The sequence below is a fragment of the Barbatula barbatula genome, assembly GCF_947034865.1.
Source record: "Barbatula barbatula genome assembly, chromosome: 15".
NCBI classification, from domain to species: domain Eukaryota; kingdom Metazoa; phylum Chordata; class Actinopteri; order Cypriniformes; family Nemacheilidae; genus Barbatula; species Barbatula barbatula.
Genome location: NC_136778.1, coordinates 9,012,235 through 9,035,889, shown reverse-complemented (window position 1 = coordinate 9,035,889; position 23,655 = coordinate 9,012,235). Strand labels below are relative to the sequence as shown.

Sequence of the window (23,655 nt, the reverse complement as noted above, 5' to 3'; positions counted from 1 at the left end):
TCTGGCACAGTGCCAGTTTCAGACAGTGAGTTTCACTCATGTCATATTTACCTACAGGCCACCTGACAGCAGACAGGTAGACTCACAGAACCAGCCTGTTCCTGGTCATCCAATTGCTGTTACAGTTAGTGCCAGAGGCTTCTTGGCAAACCAAATGTCAAAACCAATGACACCATTAAAATGGCTATGACAAATTGTGCTTCATAGCATCCTCAAAATGTAAATGTTGTTCATATGTACGCAAACTCTTTAGTTAAAATTCACATGTTCACCCTTGAAATTCAGAAATAAGTACATAGCTACAAATCTTATTTAACTTTTTAGCCTCTACGTTTTATTAGGACATTGAGGCAAATGTCTATAAATTTAAATAAGTGCTGTCAAATCAATGAATCGCTATTGAAATAAATGTTTGTATATATAATATAGCGCTCCAAGGGCTCGTTTCAATAAGGAGGTTTAACCAATATTGAGATAGAAAGTGAAATCTTGAGTTGATTTACACCGCGATGAGAAACTTTGTGCTAGTTCTATCAACTCCGGGTAGGCTTACCTTGAGTTAACGTATGCATCATGACTACGATAAACCATGATCGATGAAGCTCTGCTATTAAGATTCACCATGGCAACGGCACTAAAAAAAGTAAATGAATGAATAAATGAATGAAACAACAGAAATAAAGCAGAACTAAAAATATAATTGCTCTAGTGCTGATTGTGAGATGTGATGGTGTATAGGACACTTGTTAGGGTGTCAGACTTTTGTCAAAGTCAGACTGATCATCAGATCAAACCCTGCTTGGAGCATATTAGGGTGCACATCTAAAAGAATTGTTTTCTAGCTTTATCGCTTCATTTCTGCATTTATATCTGTATTTATTAATTTCTTTATACATGTTTTATTCCCTACCCCTAATTCAACCCCTAAACCTAAAAATCATAGAAAGATTTTTGCGTTTTTAGATTTTCTAAAAAATATCGTTCTGTACAATTTATAAGCTTTTTTGCCCATCGGGGACCTGAATTTTGGTCCCATCGCTGACACGAGTCCTCATGAGTTGGTGTGCATTCAGGTTCCGGTCCCCACCGGGATATAAAAACAATACCACACATCAGACACACGATCATTATTACAATATGAGAGAGAAAGATATAGGCAACTGTTGTTGTACTAGAACAGATCCCTGGATCAAGAGGAAAGTTTTAATCAGGAATATTAAATCAGTGATAACCAACCCTGAACCCTGAACCCATAGAGACTGATCCCTGCAGCTATAGTGGCCCTGAACAAAAGGCCTCGCTGAACAGGCCAGAGTGTGGGCTAAATGTTAAACGTGTAGTCAATGTGTTAAATGTGTCGGTTAAATGTGGTCTTCTTTTTTTGTTTGTGGGTGGTTATTATAGGGATTAGATCATGATGGATTTATATGTGGAATAGAACGATACTGTGGAGAAGAAAGTCTGAAGTCTGAACCCCCGGGATGTCTCCCAGCCACCGTCTGCAGATTCGCCTGAAGGCAATAATGTTACACACTCCCACACCACACTGTCATGTTTATTTGATTCATCCCCAGTTTCGGGTGTGTGTCTTATAATCTGTTATGGTTTCAGTTCTCACATGTACTGTAAGACAGTACCCTGCAAAATCTGTTACCTGTATAAGACGCAGATAACCGGTGAATAGTCATGTGATCCGGCAAACACTGATCACTTGATAACGTACATGATGGATTACATCATAAAAGACTGTCAGCGAAATATCCTTGTTTGAAAGCTTCTATTTGTAAGTGTCTTTCAACAAATCACAAACATTTCTTCAAAGAAATCATGCTATACTGATTCTTGATCTTCTGATGAGTTGATAATGACTTCAAAGATTTAATATGTAAGGCTCGATTTGACTGTTTCTTCTTCATGATGTGATTTGACTGTTCAATGTGACGGTATCAAATTGACCATTGATCTGAATCAATGATGCTGTTCATGTGCCATTGATATATTGCTCTTGTCCACGTTATAGTTTGACCTTTTGTTTTGCGCTGACTTGCAGAATGGCATGTATCTTATGGTAAACAATGTACTGCTGCCCAGGCAAAGCATCCCAATCCGTACACATGAGATAGTTAAAGGGATAGTTCATCCAAAAATGAAAATGATTTGAATCATCTTTTACTCACCCTTATGACATTTCTAACCTGATGACTTTCTTTCTCCTGCAAAACACAAAAGAAAATTATAAAGAATGTTGAATACTAAACATTTCCCCCTTTCCACTGCATGCTCACAAAACCATTTATATAGCAATTTGTCAAAATATTGTATTTTGTACAGAAGGACGTTTTGAATGAAATGAAGGTGAATAAAGGATGTCAGAATTGTTATATTTGGGTGAACTCTTGCTTTAAGTTCATTCACTGCCCATTTCCGACATCCTAACTGTAATATTGAGATGCCACTCTGAGATAAGCTAATTAATTATGATAGGTCCATCAAGGTCTGAGAATCAGGAGGCGGTGCCTTTCTCACACTTGGTGGAGTGGGGGTGCAGCCGCGCAAGCCAATTTTGATTCTTGTAAGAACAAGATGAGAACAGCAACTTTTAAAATCCCACACTTCAACTCAGCCGGTACTTGGAAAAAAAGATATGTCCACGTTTACACATGGTGCATCGAGGCACAGGTGCATGAATGCATGCAGGGAGCTTGCAGGGACGTATTTACGTGACAGAATCATTGACTGTTGAGAATACTATCATCATCCCTCATTCATCATTCCACATAAGTTAACATTATTATTACACAGCTGAACGCATTCTACATAACAAACCAATGTAGAATGTAGAATGTGTTGTTTTTTCATGTGTGCAATAAATTCAGCTTGATGTAAATGTTTTAGAAATACACTGTTAGAGGAATAGTTCAAGTTCAACCAAAACGTTCTTGTCTTTATTTACTCACCCTATTGTTGTTACAAACAAAGTTGACTTTCTTTTTATTGTGAAAAATCTAAAGAAGATGTTAACCATGTTAAAGGAACAGTTCACCCAAAAATTTTAATTCGGTCTTTATGTACTCAACCTCAAGTTGTTTCAAATGTATAATTTATATTTACTGAAAACATTTCTTTGTTCTGATGAACATGGAGAAAGATATTTTGGGGAATGCTGGCAACCAAACAGTTCTGGGGCACTTTTGACAACTATGGTAGTCAATGGTGGCCCAGAACTTACAAGCATTCTTCCAAATATCTTTCTCTGTGTTCATCAGAATAAAGAAATGTATACAGATTTGGAACAACTTGAGGGTGAGTAAATTAAGAAATAATTTAGTATTTTTCGGTGAACTGTGCCTTTAAGCACAGGTGATCTCACACTGTAGTAAAACGTTTTTGAATTTTTGAATTTTTTTGGAATAATTTCATACATGACAAAACGTTCTTCATGTACACCGATGGCCGAAAACTAGTAAAACTGTTGTATTGTGTATGCCAGGCCAAAAGCTTGAACTTTGGAACCCATTTTCATTACATGTTTCATGTAAACAAACTGCCAGAAACTGCATGACATGTTTTTTTGAAAACGTTGAAGGGGAACATGTAGCCCCAGTCAGTCCCCCTCTGTGTGTAAAATTAGATGTTACAACTCATTCCAAATGTGTTTTTGTCTATGAAGCACAACAATTTATATTAAATTAATAATTTTGTGTGCGCTAACCCTTTAAAATCATACATTAATGAGGGGTTAATAGAGTTACTTCTAGTGCAACGTACGAAGAGGCTTCAGACAATTTTCTGACGTCGATATGTTTGAAGCAAGTGGTTCTTGACATTGAGCTAAGAATAGAGAGCAACTCCAACACGAACCTCATAATCCTTTGTAAGAATGATCTGAGAGATTCCAAACCTCTGTATTCTCATTAGCCCGATAGCTCCAATCGCAGTGTTACTGTAAGAATGCCATGTGCGCAAGACCGGCATGTGGGTCAGCTGTGTATTTTTAGTTCCAATGACATCCACCAGAAGATTATATGTGACTAGTTCTTGGTTGGCCTATTCATTAAGAAGGAATGAGACCCGTCGGACAGTTTTTTAAGAGCTTTGCATACTTTTCATTGTTAAAATAATGGACAAAAATACAGTGACGTAGATTGTTGGGAAGAACCAGTAAACCCAAACCAATCAGTTTAGTTATTGTAAAGTATCCTTTCATCGAAAGTAAAAATGCTAACTTATACTAACAATTTCATGGCTCAACTATTAGTCAGATCAGCTCCATATTAAATAAACCAGCCTGCATTAGGCCACCGATATGACCGGATTCTTTATTTCATGTGGGTGTATATCACATTGTTCATAATTTCTTATAAATTTACTACATTCTTAAACACCTACTAATAAAGCAAAATGCACAACACCTTTGTTTTCCCATTTCAAGTGTTATTTCTTAAAGTGAACTGTTGAATATAATATTAGTTTGGAAACATTATACATCCCCAAAATCTGATGAGTGTCACCCATCTATGAAAACACAAAACACAACCCGTGAAGTGCATCTAGGCCAAATGTCGTTGACGGACGTAAGCTTATGATTTTGTCAAAAATCACCTGAGGAAGTTTGCACGAGGCTTAAGATGTGTTCACAAAGCAAACGCTCACCTGACCGGCTTTACAAGCTCTGTCTCACCGATCGTCTTAAAAGCCGGTCAGACTGGAAGAACATCTTCGACTATCGGCCCTGCCTTCATCTCACTGCTGGTGAGGTAATGTGAGCAGAGAGCTGGTGTAACACATCTACATCCGCTTACACAGACCAAGACAATGATATCTACAGATGACTAAAACTGACATCTAAGAAACTGAGCTCTGTTTAAACAGATCATATCAGAAATAAATCTGTAAGGATTTTGTAAGTGCAAAAATCGAAATTTCTCAGATTTCTTTTCAAGATTTCTAAGAAAGAATTTAGCTGAACTGCAGAACTTTAGGATCTTTTTTCCCCCATTTGACTTTATCATCATCACAATTTATGTCCCATGCTCTTTACCAATTCATTATTCTCATAAACAGACTTTTTAATGTGCCTGATCATGTTTCCCTATTAAACATGGCCTAAATAATGCATTTCCAGTAGTTTATTTAAAGGAATTGTTCAAGTTGGGTGTGGATTGAAAGTAAATGATGTCAATCCAACCTGTCTTCTTACTGTATACTGATCACACTTGATCACAAATGACCTAACGTCACAAAAATAGCTGCTTAAATAGCTAATTTACCCTGCGTTCGGGTGTTTGACAGTAGCAACTTGGAATATTAAGTTTTTCTTGTGGATCTATTTCTAGGTGAAAGTTCAAGTTGGGGCAGATGCAACGCACACAGTTTCGAGCACAGAAAACAAACCTTAGGGAAGTAAGAAAGGCATTGTTTTTAATAGGCTACAGTCGACATGCTTGAAACAAATCAGTTGGTATATTGGTGTGGTAGAGCTTCAACATCCCCTTGGGCGGGTTCAGGTGACAAATAAAGCACAGCCACAACACCTGTTCTACGTTTCTGTGTACACGTACTGAGAAAGGCTGAGAGATTTGGCTGATGAGTTTAGAGCCAAAATCAAATGAAAACTTGAGGCTGGAGGGGTGGGGTCTAAAGGATTTCTGGTTTAAGTTCCAGTAACAGTTTTGTCATTCGGAGAAGGGGGATGGAGAGCATTCAGAAAGCACAGCAGTAGTCTTTAAAGTACAGCTTCCTGAAGCCTTGCAGCTCGGTCAAAATATAGAAAGGAAAGTTGAAATACTGTTTTAAGCTTCTCAGAGGGCTTTATAATGCACCACTTCTCTCCTGGATTTCATTTGCATGACAATTTTCTCCTGAATGAGGATTTAATTATAAATCCTTACAAATCCTCTGTTTGTTATTGTTGTGTATTTGTGTCAATACTCGGTGCACAATGATACACTGTAAAAGCAGTTTAGTTGTGTCCATGTAATTGTTAAGGTGAACCCAGATTGCAGTTTTGGAATTTGTTCAGTTGAACATGTTAAGTTGAATGAACCAATTCAGAAGAATGTTGTGTCAATATGGAAATGACACGGACAAAACTTAGCTGCAAAAGCAGCAGACATCTTAAGATTGTACTGTTCTGTAGACCACTTCGGAAAATGTAAACAACGCTAATCCCGGGTTTCTCTTTCAGTTCTTTAACAAAAATTAAAAAAATTAAATACAACCAACAGAATATTAATAACAGAATAAAAATGTTAAACTGATATCTTTCAGATTTTTATTTTATAAGTAAGAATTGAAAATAAAATAAATTATTGAAACCGGAAGAGCTTCTGGACCTGTGTTTACATCTGCTCTCCCAATTAATCAACAATATTTACCAAGTAACTTTTAATCAAAGTTACTGAATGCAGCTGTAACGCGTCAGAGGAGACCTGGCGCTCCCGGCTGAGTCTGTTTCTCCAAGGTTTTTTCTCCATTTATTCATCATTAGAGTTTTGGTTCCTCGCCACTGGCACATTGGCTTGCTCACTGTGAGACTGATGATATTAGCTTAGCTTAGGCTTCTGTACATTTATGAACATTGCATTATTTGTATCCTGCCTCTTTTTGTTTTTCTTTCCCGCAAAGCTGCTTTGAAACAATGCAACATTGTTAGGAGGGCTATATAAATTAAATTATATAAATAAATTGAATCTTGCAAAGTGACCTATACTAAAGAACAAACAACAAACGAGTTAGCAAATGCATACAAAATATGACGGCCCCTGACAAGATGATTGCAGCTGGAGAAGGGAGTAGCTCCTGCAGCCCATATTCTATCAACAGGGTGTTTTTGTGTTGCTTCATGGTCTTTGAATGTTACACCTTATCACACAGTAAAAACCCATGGGGAGGCTCTGAGCAAAAGCACGGGGAACTCCCAACACAGTGGGGTTCCTGCACCCTTCCCACGGTTTCAGGCCATCAGAAGTAGCCATTAAACATCCGGTTGTGAGTGAAGATGCTTTGTTTACATTCTTTAACTTGTGCACAATAAATCTGGAGTCACTCAGGAGTTTGCACACACGCACTTTTGCAAAAAAAAATGGTGAATTATAACTTTGCAAGAATACAAACTCACGTGCCTCTGAAATGCTCATGTATACACAAAGATATAAACAGTGTTTAAGCCATCTGACAGGGCGAGAAGGACACAGTATAAACACATTAATCAGTGCAACAAAGTAATGAGCCCAATTCATTGGAAGCGTGCTGATGGTGGAAAGTGTGTTTACGACTGCTGCTGGAGAGTGTAGTTGTCACTCCCACACCGACACCCAGGCTCAGTTCCTGGGAGGTTCACACCTCCAGGAGGGATGATTATCCCGTCAGGAGCATCTTCACAGCGACCTAACAGGATCATTTCGAACCCCTAAGTTGTTTTTACAGCCTTGGTGGGAATGGTCATTCCAAATGGTCAGAGGGAAAGAAGCAGTGCATCATGGGAGCCGTATTTGAATAACAACAAGGTCTCTGAACTCTGACCTTTAGGATCCATTCGTGTCCAAGCGTGGTTTAAGTGCAAGTCAGAGAAGCAACATGTGTGGGTTCTTAATCACTGCTGATAGTCGCTAAGTTTCGCTATGCAAAGGCAAAGTTTTCACTGTGTGTAAACAAAGCAGCAGGGACACAAATGAACAATGGCAGTTTCTTTTTCTTAACAGGTAAACTTGAATGACAGACCTCACCCTTAAGCACGAAATAGCCAGCCAGTTCTTTTAAGGATCTTGCAGTTTATTAAAATAAGACGGAGGCGCGTGAGGGTTTGTGGAAAACGCAAAGATAAACACAGAAACAAAGACTGGTTTTGTGTATCATGAGACCGCAGAAGGTAGTTCGAGTTGGAATGATGGATGCTTGCAGCAGCTGCTCGCCAGAAATAATATGAAACTGATATTGCGAGAAGGCTTCACTGGCCTTCTGTTGTCTGTCTTCTGCACAGGCGGTATACAGCATACATTTACTTTTCATGACATTAGGCACAATTCTAGATAGCTATTCATTTAACCACGTTTAACATTTGACCAAAAAAGCATTTTGAACACATTAAAGAGGCATGCATTCAGACCTTGAATTAAATGGAAGGCACATAGTTACAGTCAGATTAGCTTTTATTGCTGCTTTGGAGAAAAAGCTATTCCTGCCAAAAGCAGTAACAAAATGAAATGCTGACACATCAATGAGATGGATTAGCATAATCTCTCAAGGGACTCACAACAACTGTGACCAAATAAGATCTGCTTACAAAGCTGAAATTTTTTAAAAACAGCTTTTTGGTTTTATTCTATACATGAAACATTTAAGCATTTACTTATTGCAATATCCTTGTAGTTTTACATGTTCGCCGATTCTTAAATATGAAAGAATGTCATAAAAAACTAAATAAAATGTTGGTTTGTTCAAATCATAGCAGCACCAAACAGGCATTTATTAAATGAATGATTAATTTCATCATCAATATCTAACGAACCGATTTTGGTCTGGATTTTGTTCCAGGTTCAAAAACTGGCGCAATTGACCCCCTAGTGGTTGTTTAATGTCAAAAAGAAAAACAAAACACTATAAATGACGTAATATAAACACGTTTACAAATCTATAGTTCAAATGACTTGTTTAGCCAAATTGATCAACATTTTAGTGAGCAAAATGTTTAATACTGCAGAGGATTTATTAATCACACTTTGACATTTATATAAAAACACTAACAAATTAAAGAGGAGTGTAGAAAATCATTAGGAGTGTAGTTTATATAAAAATACAGAAAATAGAATAGAGGGACAGACTAATCTGTAAAAAGTCTGCTTTTATCCAAAGCAATTAACATTGCATTCTCCTATACATTTGTTTCTAAGTATGTGCAATCCCCTGGGATCAAACCCAAGTCCTTGGCATTGTTAACCTCATGCTCTTACCACTTAGAAAAAAGCTAGAACAAGTTAGTACTTTTTCATGGCAATAGCATAAAAAATAAAAAGATGTCTCTTTAGAAAGGAAGAGGGCCGGAGGATTTGTAAGCAATGGACTATATTTCCCCTCAGACTTTGCGTTTAGTGAAAACAAGCCGATCAGCGGATCGGACCTGGCAACAACATTAACCAATATCTACCGCGGGATCATTTTACAAGCTGTTGGGGAAAACAGTAATCTTGAAATCTTCCGGCTTTTAAATATTTTACTTTAGTCATTGCAAAATAGTTTTACATGTTCACTGATTCTTAAATAGTAAAGAATGTCGTTTAAATACTAAAACTCTAAATAAAATGCTAGTTTGTTAAAATCAGAGCAGCACCAAACAGGAAATTATTCATTTCATCATCAATATCCGAGGAACTGATTTTGGTCTGGATTTTATTCCAGGTTCAAAAATTAGCACACATGTCCCCCTAGTGGTTTTGTAAGGTCAAAAGAAAAACGAAATACTGTAAATGACAATGTAAATACATACAAATATCTATAGTAGTTCAAATTACTTGAAAAGCCAATTTGATAAACAGTTTAGTGAGCTAAATGTTTAGCACGTTAAATTGTTTTTCATTATTAATCACACTATGACATTAATATAAAAACACACACATATTAAAGAGGGTAAATACCAAAATCAAATGCCAAAAGTGTAGTTTATATAAAAATACAGAAAATACAGTGAAAATGGAATGCTAAACGTCTGATCATTAAATAACAATGTTTTTAAATAAACGCTACCGTAGCAGCTAATTTTATGTGAAAAAAACATATCAAACAAATCACTAATAAAGTCTACATTAGAAAGGGAATGGCACGGTAGGTGACAACACACTTAAGGTTTCCTCTGAGGTTTTTCAATCTTTGACCTGTTTCAAAGAAAGACTATGTGAGGCAAAAGAAACACAGAGCAATAAAGCATATATAGACAGAACTATGAAAATGATGTAAAAAATCTACAGCGTGTATACCACATAAGCATTACCTCTCTGTCATGTTGTTTGTGCAAGAATCTCTTGACAGCTTCTGTACACGTGCACTAGACAATTCAGTCGAGGCTTTGAACTCTGGTGGAAGTATGCAACATGTTAATTTACAAAGATACGTGGCCGACATGTCACAGATTCCAATGATCCTGTTTTCACAGTACAATAACAACTTGACAACTTCTTACACGGTTTACCAGGTGAAATCAGCAAATGCCTACCTGGAATAGAGGAACCAGACTGGTGACCTTGTCAGGGTCTGCTGGATCCTTGATGAGAATGCACAGATAGTATATGATACTGTGCTGTAATTGAAACATACAAAGTGAAGATTAGCAGTAAAACTGAGCATTTGAACATTTCTAGATACAATATATGCATAATTGTGCATGCATTAAGTAATAAAAAACAACTAATTGGAAGAAGATCACAGGAAATAAATTATATAGGATGTATTGGTGAAATTATAAGTTTATGCTCTTTGGATCATTAACTAAGGTTTTTATAGCAAATGTCTTTTTTTAATAAAGCTATTTTAGACATTATGAAGTAGATTGTTTTAGCAGCTGGATTGCAATTCGTCTTACCATAGTTTTGGTACAAATTTATGGTTGAACTTTCACTATTGATTTAACTACTAAAGGGGTCTCCATTGGTTCTGGTGGGATGTTATCTGGCAGATGGAAACCAATAAAACATTCAATCTTATTGGAATAAGCCCACAAAACACCACATAAATGAATTTTGAAAGTCTTGATAGAGTTGATCATGTGGTTTGTAATGTAAAACATTAGAACAGTTAGGCTAGTGTATTTTTCTTCTGCAGCATGAACCGCGTGGATGTTTACCATATAAACAGCCTCGTTGATAACAATGTCTTTAAGTTTGTTCATTTCAATGAAGGTCGTGCTTTCTCGGCCAGATGCGTAAGCTGAAGACAGCTGGACACCGAGTGAGCCGATGATAAGAAGCGTCTCCTGATCCACCTTCACGAAATGAATATAAACCATCATTCCGACCAGCGTGACGATGATCGCGCTCGTGAGGGCAGCCGTGTTCTAGATGTGAACGCATTGAATGACATATTAACATTAGTAACTATGCACGCAGGTTTATGCCCTCGCATTAACTGACACCTTACCTCCGTAAAGAAAAAGATTGCATAAGCAAGTATCCAAATGAAGCAGGTGTACACCATCACCTTGCGCAACGACAGCTTGGGTGAGTTCACAGTAAACTCTCTGCAGAAGGCGGAGTGCGTATGACAATCTAAAGATATCGAGTTGCCATTTATGTCTGTGAACTCTTCCTCCGCCATGTTAGATAAATAACTCGACGTCAAAACGTGTTGAAAAACGATGAAAAACACTGCTCTATAATTATCTAGTGACATTCACGGCTGTGACCTCGGATGTCTAAAAATCCCACATTGCATTGTGGGAAATGAGTGGAGTTTCGTTGCCATGATGACGCTGCGTAGTTTAAATAGCAATGGACGGACTCATCTGCAAACTTATTAAGAAGACGTTAAGTTGGTACTTTGTCATGGCTATACCATAAAAAAAAGATGTCACTTTAAAAAGGAAGACGATTGTGGTTGTAGGATTTGTAAGCAATGGACTGCATTTCCCGTCAGGCTTCGCGTTAAGTGACCTTTGTCCAGCTCCACAGTGAAAACAAGCCGATCAGCTGATCCGACCTGGCAACAACATTCACCACCATCTACCGGGGAGGGGAATCATTTTACAAGCTGTTGGGGAAAAACAGTAATCTTAAAATCACCCGGCTTTTAAATTTGTGTTTGTCAAAGAGTTGTTGTCGGTTGCGATGTTTCGTGGAATGTGTCAGTTTGTTTGATGAACATTGCGGTGTGAATCTTGCTCGAAATCACCTTGTTTTGTTCGGTCAAAGCTGTGTTGATCAGTCTGTTGTCGTTGGGTAAACATTCTCTAAAAACAGTCCGTATGATGCCAGACGACTAGCAGTTCAGCTACAGAAGTCATATTTCTATCCCCGGTGTTTGTATTATTGAACATTTGGGGAGATTTTGCAGACACGTATGCTAATCGTAGCTAGCTTGAGTAACAAAAGCCCAGGACGACATCAGCCTTCGTATGTAGCTGCTGGTGTTTATGTCTGCCAATAATTTCATTTCGACTGTTTTTAGTTGTTCTCGTTTTTGAACACTTTTAATTTCTCCAACAAGCTGGAAAAGTCTGACCTAGTGCCAGTTCTATACGGATGTCAACCGATCTATTTATAGTTCATATTGAATATTTGATTTTAAGCCAGTGACTTAATTTGACACATCACAGTTTGAATTCCAATGAAATTCAAAGCATGAAGATATTGTGTTCAACATCGCAAGTGCAATAATCAGATATGATTATATCGATTCGAGCCTAAACCTGTTTATATATCGTCTCGTTTGTTGTACATTTGGCCTCCGCTGGAACGTTAGTTGATTCAACTTTCAGTAGAAGAGTCATATCGCATCCCGACCAGTCAATATATTTACCGTTTAAGAAGCGTTAATACTTTACACTTCGTTGCTTCCGTTCCGCTACCTCGCGTTTATATAAACATCTACAATGAGCGGCAAAGGCTCGTCGGTGGAAAAGGTGTTGAACGGAGTTTTGGTCTGTCAGGAGAGTTACGCCTGCGGCGGGTCCGACGAAGCCGCCTTCGAGTGCGACGAATGCGGCAGCCTACAGTGCACCCGTTGCGAGCTGGAACTCCACCGTCAGGACCGCATGAGGAACCACGACCGAATCCGCATCTCATCCGGCCACGTACCGTACTGCGATTCGTGCAAAGGGGACGGGGTGAACGGGGGTCGCCTGCGAGCGGTGGTCCGTTGTCAGGGATGTAAAATCAATCTGTGTTTGGACTGTCAGAAACGAACGCATAGCGGGGTTAGTAAAAAGAAGCATCCGATCGCTGCCTATCCTCCATCCATACCCGCTGAGAAGAACCCCGGCACTGGAGATGAGCAGCTGGATGCTTTAAAAGCTTCCTTAGAACAAGTCGTCAGCTTCATTTTAGTGGATGAAAACGAAGACATGCAGGTACGTGAACTATTTTGGCATCGTTAAAACGATAGAGTTGCTTGCTATTATGCAATGTTTATTTTCTAACCCCCAAAAAGGTGACAGATGAGCAGGAATTCGTCGGGAAATTAGTCTGCAGTCCCGACGAGCTCCTCAAGGTGGTGTCCATTTTCGGCAACACCGGAGAGGGCAAATCCCACACCCTCAATCACACTTTCTTTTTGGGTCGTGAAGTCTTCAAAACGTCCCCAACTCAGGAATCCTGCACTGTTGGGGTGTGGGCTGCACTTGACCCCATTCATAAAGTGGTGGTTGTTGACACAGAGGGACTCCTGGGGGCAGGAACCCATCAGGGACAGAGGACCCGCCTCCTGTTGAAAGTTCTCGCCGTGTCCGATGTGGTCATCTATCGGACGCATGCTGACCGGCTGCACGATGACCTTTTTAAGTTTCTTGGGGATGCGTCCGATGCGTATCTAAAGCATTTCACCAGGGAGCTAAAAGCCACCACTGCCCGCTGCGGTTTGGACGTCCCCCTTTCCACTCTTGGTCCCGCTGTCATCATCTTCCACGAGACGGTCCACACCAAGTTATTAGGTTCAGGTCAGTCTTTTTTGCTGCCTTGTTTATCCTTAGCTTTGTAGTCACATAGTGATAGACTTGATAAAAAAACGTGTGCCTCTTCTTAACTCGCATTGCACTGTAGACAAGCCATCAGATTCAGCCGAGCGGCTTCTTCAGGAACGTTTTAGAAAGCTTGGCCTGTTTCCTGAAGCATTCAGTTCAATTCAATACCGGGGAACACGTACCCACAATCCCCCCACTGACTTCAGCGGCCTGCTAAGGAGCTTGGAGCTGCAGTTAGACAACAACACTACAAGATCACCACGAACCGCTGGTGTCATCTTTAAGGCACTACAGGTGAGTATTTTCATGCCATTGAGTCTTCTGTGTGACTGGGGAGAACATGTTGTTTTAAACTATGCCTAAAAGAAACATTGGTACTGTTCACAATCATAAATTGCATATGCACAGTATATCTCAAAAAAGCTTTTGCTTTCAAGGCTTTAAGTGAATGCTTCAGTGGAGATATTCCTGATGAACATCTGGCAAGCAATTCGTTCTTTCCAGATGAGTATTTTACCTGTTCCAGCATCTGCCTCAGTTGTGGGTGAGTCCTAAGATCTCACTCTTAGTCCGAATCTGTTTAGCTGTTTTTTTTTAACACTTACATACATGCAACAGCAGTCTGAAGTCATTGTTGTGAATCTGTTCTGTTGGACAGTTTGCTTGGAAATGAAATATTTGTAGATTCTTTAGACTATAACATTTATAGTCTCTGGACAGCATTGAAGAATCATTTAGTTGAATAAAGTATAGTTTTTTTTGGAATTACATGTATTTATTTGATTACATTTTAGGTATATTGATTGTGTCAAACCAGACAGTTATTGTTCCAAAACCGAGCCATTTACATACAGTTTGAAAATAAAAATCTGTTAATTAAACGGGGACAAACTGTTTGTTTATATATTGAAAATACTTTTATCAGTCAGTAATACAAGTCAGGTGGCCTTACTTTCCCATTGCAGTCAATAAATCCTTGCTTATACTCCCTTCTACAACCTATAATGAATAACTCATTTGAACAATAGTAAAGATGATTGTTTGTATTTATTTCAGCTCGGGCTGCAAAAACAGCATGAATCATCTACGGGAGGTTGTTGCGCATGAAGCTAAACACCGCTGCCGCTACTCCGCCCACTACGATAATCGCATCTACACATGCAAGGTTGGTCATAAACAAAGCAACACGTGACCAAACCCTACCTATTATTACAGATTTTCCATGTTAACTATGTGTTAACCTGCTATTTCAGGCTTGTTACGAAAGTGGCAAGGAGGTAATTGTGGTTCCAAAGACAACAGCGTCATCTGACTCGCCTTGGTTCGGTCTGGCGATTTATGCCTGGTCTGGGTGAGTCCTTTGAATTTAGTCAAAACTGAATTTACCTCCCTTTTTTTACTTGTAGAAGACTGTTTTTTTTTTCAGATATGTGATTGAGTGTCCAAACTGCTCAGTGATCTATAGAAGTAGGCAATACTGGTATGGAAACCAGGACCCTGTGGATACAGTGGTCCGGACTGAGATCCAGCACGTATGGCCTGGGGTAAGAGAAGTCTTCCGTTGTATTCCGTTCCGCGTTCCTTCCTTATATGTAAATAGCACAAAGAACCTTAAGGTTTGCTCACTGTCATCCTTCCGTTCCAGTCTGACGGTTTCCTGAAGGACAACAACAACGCCGCACAGAGACTTCTGGATGGTGTGAACTATATGGCTCAGTCTGTTTCGGAACTAAGTGTCAAGCCTGCCAAAGCTGTCACTGCCTGGTTGACAGACCAGATTGCGCCTACCTACTGGAAACCCAATTCTCTCATCCTTGTGAGTTTTAATTTTAGTTGTTTTTAACGTGCCTGTTAAGAGAAGTGTACTTCACACAGTGCTGAAAGTTTCACTAAAGCAAAAGTTTTTTTTAGAGATGTTACAAATGTGGAGAGCCATTCCAAGATAATGACACAAAGCACCATTGCCGGGCCTGTGGAGAAGGTTTCTGTGATTCTTGCTCCTCTAAAACGCGTCCGGTCCCCGAGAGAGGCTGGGGTCTGGCACCTGTGCGGGTCTGTGATGCCTGCTTTCAAAACAGAGGGATCCCTGAAGGTAAACTATACTTTGAAGGGTAATTTAAAGATGATCAGATCGGATAATTCATACATTTGTATTTTTATGATTTTATGAGCCTTAAAAGTGCATGCAAGCCTAATAAAGATTTTGAATGAAATTCTGTAAGATTTGAAGTGTGCTTTATGACTATATCTAGGCCAGGGGTCACCAAACTTTTTTCTCTGGGGGCCACATTATCGTTCCTGACTGTGATGGGGGGGCCGGTTCAGCTATATAGAATTGTATGACCCAGACCAAAATGACCACCAGCAGGCCTCATTGTGTAGTAGAGATTACTAGCCTGGCACAGCCATCTCCACTACTATATCAACACTTGTTTCCTGGCACATATTTATCTATCTTTACTAGTGGTTTGCAAAAATAGTAATCAAGTCTTCACACTTTGTTTATATTTCAGAATACCACAGATATTCCATTTATTTATTTTCAAATAAAAATAACATAAAAGCTGTCAAGGTAAGAAACATCTGCCTAGTTGAGGTGATTGACACTGGCAAAGGTGAGTGACAAATTATAAATTATAGGTAGGCCTGTTAATATTAATAATAATATAAATATTAATAATTGTGTGCAGCACTTAATAAAGGCAAAATAAATAGGCCTATAAAATAAATAAATAAAAAAACAACGTTGAAATTATAACGTTGAATTCTGACGCTCTCTTATTCAGCTGGTCATACACGTTGTCCCCCAATTCTTCGATTTGCCTGGTCATAGTAGTTGCGGAGAGACTCACCGCGTTGAGCGCATCCTTCTTGTCGGGACACACCTCCTCGGCCACAGCAAGCATGCATTCTATAACATAGTCCCCATCAGTAAATGGCTTTCCATGGGTAGCTATTAGGTGAGCTACCTTATAGCTAGCTCAGACAGCAGCCTGGTTGACCTGAGTTTGGCGAACTAATACATTCTGTTGTGCAGCCAGTCCACCTTTCATCTTCCGAATCCTGTCTTCTCTTGCTTGCCCTCGCAAGTTATATTCTTTGTGGCGCGTTTCGTGGTGACGACGCAGATTATACTCTTTGTAGACCGCCACACTCTCTTTACAGATTATACAAATTGCACGGCCCTTACAAAAATAATCGTTGGTCCACTGTTCTTTGAAAATTCGGCACTCTCTATCCACTTTTCGTTTTATGCTCGACATGCTGTCTTTAACATTGACAGTTGCGCGTGCGCTGTCTGTCACTGCTTAATCTCGAGCATGCCGGGTGACAAAAATTCGGCAAATATTATAGGTCATTTTATAACTAAATATAATTTTTTTACTGAAAAGAATCAACAAAATACCAGATGCAGACATGTTATCATTTTTCAAAAAGCAAAAAAAAAAAAAACTTTGGGGGATTCCCTCAGAGGGCCGGTTCAAGTAGCGGGGGCAAAGGGGCTGGGGGGCCGGTCAAAGGGGGCTGGCGGGCCTGAATCGGCCCGCGGGCCGTAGTTTGGTGACCCCTGATCTAGGCGATCATCGCATTGAGAAGACCATTTTAATGACTAAATACATTTAGTACAAATCTTTTTTACAAGTTTGAATAATTCTAAAGATATTACACACCCACTTTAAGGTGCAGTCTGATATTGTCTAGTAGTACACAGTTCAATCACTGATATATCAATATCAATACTGTTTCTTACACAGAACTACTTGACGCAGCTCTTGAAGAAGAAGGTGGTGGGACCCTTATCGCCAGGAAGGTTGGAGAAGCTGTACAGAACACATTAGGAGCCGTAGTGACAGCCATAGACATCCCTCTAGGTGAGTATTATAATCCAAATGTTAACATGAGCATTCTTTTTTACATTAGAAATAGAGTATAAAGTGTTGTACTATACGGTTCTCTAATCTGTTGCTTATTTGAACCATGGTAGTCTGAAGTTAAAAACAACGAGTTCCCTCGTGAGTTCATGATGTTATGATAGACATAAAAGCAGAGAGAAAAAGGTTTTCAGTCCTTTATTCAGTGACAGCGGCTACATTTTAAGGATCATACAAATACAAATTCTGTCATCATTTATTCAACCTCTTGTATGTATATTTTTCTGCAAAACATAGCATATATTTTGAAGAATATTGGGAACCGAACAACGGTGGTACCCATTGACTTGATTGGTTTTATGTCCATAAAAAAGATGCCAAAGGGTACTGCTGTTGTTTGGTTACCAACATCCTTCAGAATATCTTTTTTTTGTGATCTTCGGAAAAAAGAATGTCATACATGTTTAAAATGTCAAGTAACAGAATTTTCATTTTTGGCTGAACTATCCCTTTAAGTCCTTGAATTATCAAATGCAACTGCGTGTACATACCTGTACATATTTATTTTCTAGGCCTGGTAAAAGACGCAGCCCGTCCATCTTATTGGGTACCTGATCAAGATATCCACTGCTGCAACCAGTGCCAACGCGAGTTTAACATGCGTCTTTCTATCCATCACTGCCGTGCATGTGGACAAGGAGTATGTAACGACTGTTCCCCTGATCGTCGGGCCGTGCCCTCTAGGGGTTGGGACCATCCAGTGCGGGTTTGCATCACGTGTAACCAAAAACCTGGAGATCTCTAGCAGAACTGAACGTTTGTTCACGTTATATAAGACACCCCATTTGTGGCCAAACTGGCCATAGCGTTTCAGTCCAGGCTGGGAAGGAAGCATTGCTCTTAAACCAATCAATTCTATTGGTGTTGCGCAGCAAGAGATACAGCATTGCTTTATTCCCAACACGGTCATTTAAACATACATGCTCTTCACGCAAGCGGAGTCTTTTTTTTTTTAGGTTAAAATCTATCAAATTAAAAAAAAAAGTATGTCCAGTCTTTTGACAATCCTTTGTTTGTCATGCAATACGTTACCGGTGGGCAAAGGCAGCTAATATATGGCTGCTACAGGATGCATTAGACGGGTGCAAAAACGTAAGTTTTAGCATATAAGCATCTTTGTTTACCGTTCTTTTGCGTTGCTATTTACCCTGCTTTTTTCATTTTTAAAATGCAAGGCTGTTTGCATTCCTTTACCCTTGATTTATAGTAGATTTGAGTTAATTCCTCTTTGTCGCTACAATTTACCGCTTATTATTTAGCTGATCAAGTTATCAGATGTTGTTCAGCATAATTTAATGAGTTCTCATTTATGTTAAACAGTCATGACTATGAGGATTTAAAAAATAATATTTTTTAATGTATCCCTATAACTGCCTATTGACTCCAAGCCATGTTGAAACTGCACAAACCCATTGTATATGGCTTTGAAAAGATTTTGCCCTTGTAAATGTGAGATGCCAATCCACATTAATCCATCGGATCTAACATTCTCCTTTTATCATACAGTAGCTGCTCTTATTCAGCCCCTGATGTGTTATTGTTGTCAGTTACATTGTATTCTTTATTTACACTACATTTATATTGTAGAATTTGGTTAACAAAGACTCAGTGAGGCATTGTGTGGGGATGACTGAACATGACAGATACAGACATAAAAACATGTTATCTGCACCTTGTATGCAAATTAAATTTAAACTTGAGTACTTATACTGTGGTTTACATGGAAAAGTGAATGGATGCTTAATTCATTTGAGCTACAAAGCTTGTATTTGTCTTATTTCCTTGAACAATAATGAATAGTTCTATTTTTCAAGTTTCCAAAATTCCAGCATATTTTTACGTAGTTCTTTTTAACTTTTAAAAAACTGTGTGAACTTGCACTTTTACTCTTTAAAATTTAAGCACTTACATTTTTGACAAGTTGACTTTATAGTTTCGAAAAGCTTAAATTTAAATGTTTTCATTGAAAAAAAATCTAATTTAAAGATCAATCAAGTGTTCTAAATCCACCATCAAATGTAGAATATTACTCTAAAATATAAAAAAAATAAAGGCAGATGATACAACTGGCAACATTTCACATAGTATGGCATACTAACAATAGTAAACAGACGTAACTTTCCACATGGTCATCATCCGAAGTAAAGATTGCGACTACCACTGATCCTCTACTGGCAACCCATCCTGATAGTCTTTGTTATAAGAGTAGTAATACAAATCATGGCGAACGGCCATAAGCAGTCCAGGTGGTCCTTTGCTACCACCCAGCTGGGAGGAAAACACCACATTAGGAATCGAGTCTTTCCCTGCAGGATGGGGTGAAGGTATCGTCCTGAGGAGATGACCGTCTCGAAGACTCCAGAGCCGGGTGTAGCAGTCCTGACCAGCTGCAAATGGCATACAGAAAGTTCTGGTATAAGCACAATGTAAAAACAAAATAGGCTTAAAGTTGTGCATGGTTGACGTAAAAAAGTTGTACCAGCAAGCAGCAGGTCTTCCGATTCATTGACATGAATGGGTAGGAAGGCATATTTATTGTTGTGTCCTTCATACTGTCTGACACACCGCTTAACACGGATGTCCCAGAGCTTTATCTGTTCAGTGACACAATACACAGGAAAAATTCTAAATATTAGTACATATTTGCCAAATCTGTTTCTGTAGTCATTTGTTAATCGTAGACAGACCTGGCCCAGCATGTCAGCAGCGAGGAGGTAGTTCTCATCCTGTAGCAGCCGGAGAGAGGTGATGGACGACTCTTGGAAGAAGCGGCTGGTCTGCCAACTGTAACTGCGTCCCCTTTCACGCTGCCGCAGATCGATGCTGAAGATCTCTCCTGAGCGACAGCCGTTAAACAGCACAGGGGCCTTAAAAGCAAAGCAGAATGCCACAGGTTACTGGAACAGTATTTTCGAAGTTTGTAGTGTAGGCACATAACATCAACATGAAATGCGTATATACTTGCAGGTTTTTTTTGAACTTCTACAAATAAAATAGTTTGAGTATGTGTTCTTTCAAGAATTATTTATTTTCCACTTACCCTTAGGGTAAATTGTTGAGCTAGAACTTCACTTCCAGAGGAGTATGTGGCCCTGCGTCCAGTCACAGCGTCCGTCAATATGACACGCCGAGAAAGGCCTAGGTGTATAGAAATATATACATTATACCATAGTGAATGTAAAAACTCAAACACATATGAGGAATCAAAAACTCACCAGTGCTGAAGGTTTTATCTGCTTGTGGGTTAAGGCACCATGCACATGACCAAGCTGTGGAGATCTTAAAACTGCATAGCATCCCTGGCTGATCTAAACAAGCATTACGGTCCCTTTAGCTTCATACAAACAAAACAAATCCAAAGCGTTTTAGATTAAATTTGGGGGAAAACAATATTCTTTTTTACCTGGATTTAAGTTGCTGAAAAGAGAAGCAGGTAGCAAGCTCACGCAGCCGGGTGTCTGAGCAAAGCCCACCAAACACAACCTGAACAGACTTGTCAGGAAAGAAAACACCTTTTTGATCGATAATTAATTCCATATGGAACATGAACAAGTTTTTTTGTAAGATGTAAAATGCCCTAAGATAACAAGGGTCTGTGATCTCATAAAACCACAACAATTCTGCTTTTTCTAAATTCAGTCATACATAATCTGGGGATGATGATGATGATTTCATTTCTAAAATATGAGCCCTATGAAGGATACAAAACATGAGAGTCTTTATGTGTCACAGAAGCCCAGCATACAGAGTTCACCTAATAAAAAAAGATAATCAGTTACTACCATAATATAAGAAATGCTCGGATTTATAAACAGATTTAGTTCTCCATCTTACCTTACGGTTTGTAAAATAAAGGTTGTCACACATCTCCACTGACAGAGAACCTTTTCTGCTGCCTTGGAAGTCCATTATGCCGTACTTGCAACCTCCGTGCGATACATCGTTCACGGTGAAAACTCGCTCGCAAGCTGAATCTGCCTAGTAAGAATACAGATTCAGAAGGAAAAACGATGATGCCAAAACTTAACCCTGCTTCAGCAAGCTTTCCAAGAAGCATGCAACACCCTTGCCGCAAGAACTTGAAAGGTTATTCAGAAGGAAGCTACAATGGGTCCAATCACAATCAAATTAAATCACTGCTCTTCTTGAGATGCCTGACCATTTTATTGAGAAGCATATTTATTTTACCAAGAAATATTCCACAAGAGAACGCATTTAAATGTATCAAGCTGCTGAAAATTCATTTTATCATGTAATTTCTTTTTCTGATTTCATGAGAGACTTACAACTATGAGATGGAAATTGTCTGTGTTTGGGCTGGTGGAGTTTGAGCTCTGCACGTCCAACTTGTGACGCTGCATTCCAGTGACTTTCACTTCATGAATGAACCTGTAAAACAGCAAGACCAATGGGATGTTGATTGACACCTCATTCCTCATTTTGATGCAGTTCATGGTGGCCTAAAGACACTACATTTGGAGGTTAAAATGTGTTTTCATAGCTACCTCAAGTCAAATGCTATGATGTACCATGTTTGTTTGTGGTGGGGATGTATTCATGTTGTTATGTTATTGTTCGTAAGAAACATGGGCTCGTGCTGAGCAAGGCAAATACCATATTGGTGGCAAATCGAGAAATAAACATACTGCCATATAATTCAAACCTGTCAGTTACCTCCATCTAATGTTATCTTACCATACCTAGAATAGGAGCTTGGGGGCAGCAGACCCAGATGTCTCTTCTGTAACAGCAGTGCAGAATTCAATCCAGCCCTGGGCGCCTTCTGAATACAACAGTGAGAAACAAGGAGGACCAAGCAAACCACTTGGCTTGCACATTTAAGGCTCAAGAACTAACCTATGTATTGATAAAAAAATGCTAGAGGACTATTGCGAACTATGATCTTTCATTAAACGTCAGTGGATGTAACAAAAGCAAGTCACCTTCACAGGAGCATCATCTTCTGCCAGCAGTGTCAATCTTATTCTCTCATCTTCCTTTTTCTGCAACCCCTCTTTTGTCAGAGGGTTACAGTTGTTGTGTCCAGGCAACAAGCGAAAATATCGGTTTTTCTCTGGGTCGTAGTAGAAGCCAGGTAACTCTATAAATTATGCAACGCGGTTAAATCGGTCTGTTTGCTATGACAACAATTCATTCAAAAGAATAAATTAATAAAGAACTTAATTCACTCATTCAGAAGAAAAGGAAAGGAGTTCACCTGGTGTAGGTGTTTTGGACTGAGAGGATGACCCTGAATCTTCTGCTGTACCGGTCTCTGCTGTGCTGTTAGAACTAGAAAAGGTGATGTCATGAATATTGGTTGCATTGTATGAAGAATTGTATGACTAGCATAAATAAACTGGCAAACAGTGACTCCCGGTCCTACTTATAAAGACACTATTACTGAAAAACAAGCTCTGTACAAGGTGACAGGCAAACTTATTAGATCAGTTAGTATAATTTACCCATTTCCCTGCTCATCGTTGGTTGAACGAGGTCTCTTCTTCCGCCAGTGTCCCCGCTTCATTCCTACAAAACATATGTCTTAGTAAATCAATTCCCTCACGGTCAACCAGGGACAAAATAATAAACCTATTACTTTAGCCTTTTTGAGGCATTACTGGAGTAACGTTATGGACCAATGATAAAACTGAACTCGTAGCACTGAACAACATTAGCTAACTAACATGCTAGCTCAAGTATCACAAACATTCACGTGACTTCTTAATTTATGTGGATGTTCAACTTCAAAGATGAACTTTAACATTAAATATTTACGAAACATCATTACTTAAAACTATAATTATTACAGTCAAAAAGTTAACCCCAGTACCTGCAGCCTTTTTCCTGTTTTGGAATAATGATTTCCTCATATGACACCGGGAAGTCCCGCCTTCTATTAGTGCCCATTGGTGAACATCTTAGAAGGCGCAATATTGAGATATTATGATTGGATAATGAACTGTCAATCACGTCGGGGAGGAACTCGTTGACGTTCATAAAAAGATTCGGGGATAAAGAAAGAAATATATTTTTTTAAAATTGATAACTGTGTATTTT

The 23,655-nt window shown here is 39.0% G+C and overlaps 3 protein-coding genes across 4 annotated transcripts; 1 reads left to right on the top strand and 2 right to left on the bottom strand.

The window, feature by feature from the left end:
- Nucleotides 1-7,759: 7,759 nt before the first annotated feature.
- On the bottom strand, nucleotides 7,760-11,537 carry pigh (phosphatidylinositol glycan anchor biosynthesis, class H). Of its 2 annotated transcripts, XM_079475556.1 has the most exons (5): nucleotides 11,128-11,537; nucleotides 10,835-11,044; nucleotides 10,208-10,291; nucleotides 9,986-10,067; nucleotides 7,760-9,869 (listed from the first exon to the last, which is right to left on the bottom strand). In XM_079475556.1, the coding sequence occupies exons 1-4, from the start codon at nucleotides 11,377-11,379 to the stop codon at nucleotides 9,993-9,995; spliced, it is 621 nt and encodes a 206-aa protein (XP_079331682.1). In that variant the 5' UTR covers nucleotides 11,380-11,537; the 3' UTR covers nucleotides 7,760-9,869; nucleotides 9,986-9,992. The 2 variants fall into 2 exon arrangements, with proteins under 2 accessions (XP_079331682.1, XP_079331681.1); XM_079475555.1 differs by lacking the exon at nucleotides 7,760-9,869 and having other exon boundaries at nucleotides 9,904-10,067; nucleotides 11,128-11,428.
- On the top strand, nucleotides 11,455-19,302 carry zfyve1 (zinc finger, FYVE domain containing 1). Its single transcript, XM_079475544.1, has 11 exons — nucleotides 11,455-13,054; nucleotides 13,135-13,639; nucleotides 13,743-13,957; nucleotides 14,101-14,207; nucleotides 14,720-14,828; nucleotides 14,917-15,014; nucleotides 15,090-15,207; nucleotides 15,309-15,479; nucleotides 15,575-15,755; nucleotides 17,419-17,535; nucleotides 18,108-19,302. The coding sequence occupies exons 1-11, from the start codon at nucleotides 12,578-12,580 to the stop codon at nucleotides 18,338-18,340; spliced, it is 2,331 nt and encodes a 776-aa protein (XP_079331670.1). The 5' UTR covers nucleotides 11,455-12,577; the 3' UTR covers nucleotides 18,341-19,302.
- wdr21 (WD repeat domain 21) lies at nucleotides 18,934-23,527 on the bottom strand. The gene is made up of 14 exons (XM_079475546.1): nucleotides 23,429-23,527; nucleotides 23,061-23,124; nucleotides 22,814-22,887; nucleotides 22,539-22,696; nucleotides 22,296-22,378; nucleotides 21,882-21,984; nucleotides 21,430-21,573; nucleotides 21,300-21,349; nucleotides 20,999-21,078; nucleotides 20,811-20,903; nucleotides 20,636-20,733; nucleotides 20,283-20,462; nucleotides 20,075-20,189; nucleotides 18,934-19,982 (listed from the first exon to the last, which is right to left on the bottom strand). The coding sequence occupies exons 1-14, from the start codon at nucleotides 23,466-23,468 to the stop codon at nucleotides 19,750-19,752; spliced, it is 1,515 nt and encodes a 504-aa protein (XP_079331672.1). The 5' UTR covers nucleotides 23,469-23,527; the 3' UTR covers nucleotides 18,934-19,749.
- Nucleotides 23,528-23,655: the final 128 nt, after the last annotated feature.

What these genes read in the sequence shown, in the direction of transcription:
- pigh (XM_079475556.1), bottom strand. Translation starts at nt 11,379, where the DNA reads ATGTCACTAGATAATTATAGAGCAGTGTTTTTCATCGTTTTTCAACAC. An exon ending in CAATCTTTTTCTTTACGGAG is followed by an intron (nt 11,045 to 11,127) that starts GTAAGGTGTCAG and finishes GTTCACATCTAG; the next exon opens with AACACGGCTGCCCTCACGAG. An exon ending in GTCTGGTTCCTCTATTCCAG is followed by an intron (nt 10,068 to 10,207) that starts GTAGGCATTTGC and finishes TACTTCCACCAG; the next exon opens with AGTTCAAAGCCTCGACTGAA.
- zfyve1 (XM_079475544.1), top strand. Translation starts at nt 12,578, where the DNA reads ATGAGCGGCAAAGGCTCGTCGGTGGAAAAGGTGTTGAACGGAGTTTTG. An exon ending in CACCAAGTTATTAGGTTCAG is followed by an intron (nt 13,640 to 13,742) that starts GTCAGTCTTTTT and finishes ATTGCACTGTAG; the next exon opens with ACAAGCCATCAGATTCAGCC. An exon ending in ATCGCATCTACACATGCAAG is followed by an intron (nt 14,829 to 14,916) that starts GTTGGTCATAAA and finishes CTGCTATTTCAG; the next exon opens with GCTTGTTACGAAAGTGGCAA.
- wdr21 (XM_079475546.1), bottom strand. Translation starts at nt 23,468, where the DNA reads ATGAGGAAATCATTATTCCAAAACAGGAAAAAGGCTGCAG. An exon ending in ACAATTTCCATCTCATAGTT is followed by an intron (nt 21,574 to 21,881) that starts GTAAGTCTCTCA and finishes TATTCTTACTAG; the next exon opens with GCAGATTCAGCTTGCGAGCG. An exon ending in CTCAACAATTTACCCTAAGG is followed by an intron (nt 20,463 to 20,635) that starts GTAAGTGGAAAA and finishes TTTGCTTTTAAG; the next exon opens with GCCCCTGTGCTGTTTAACGG.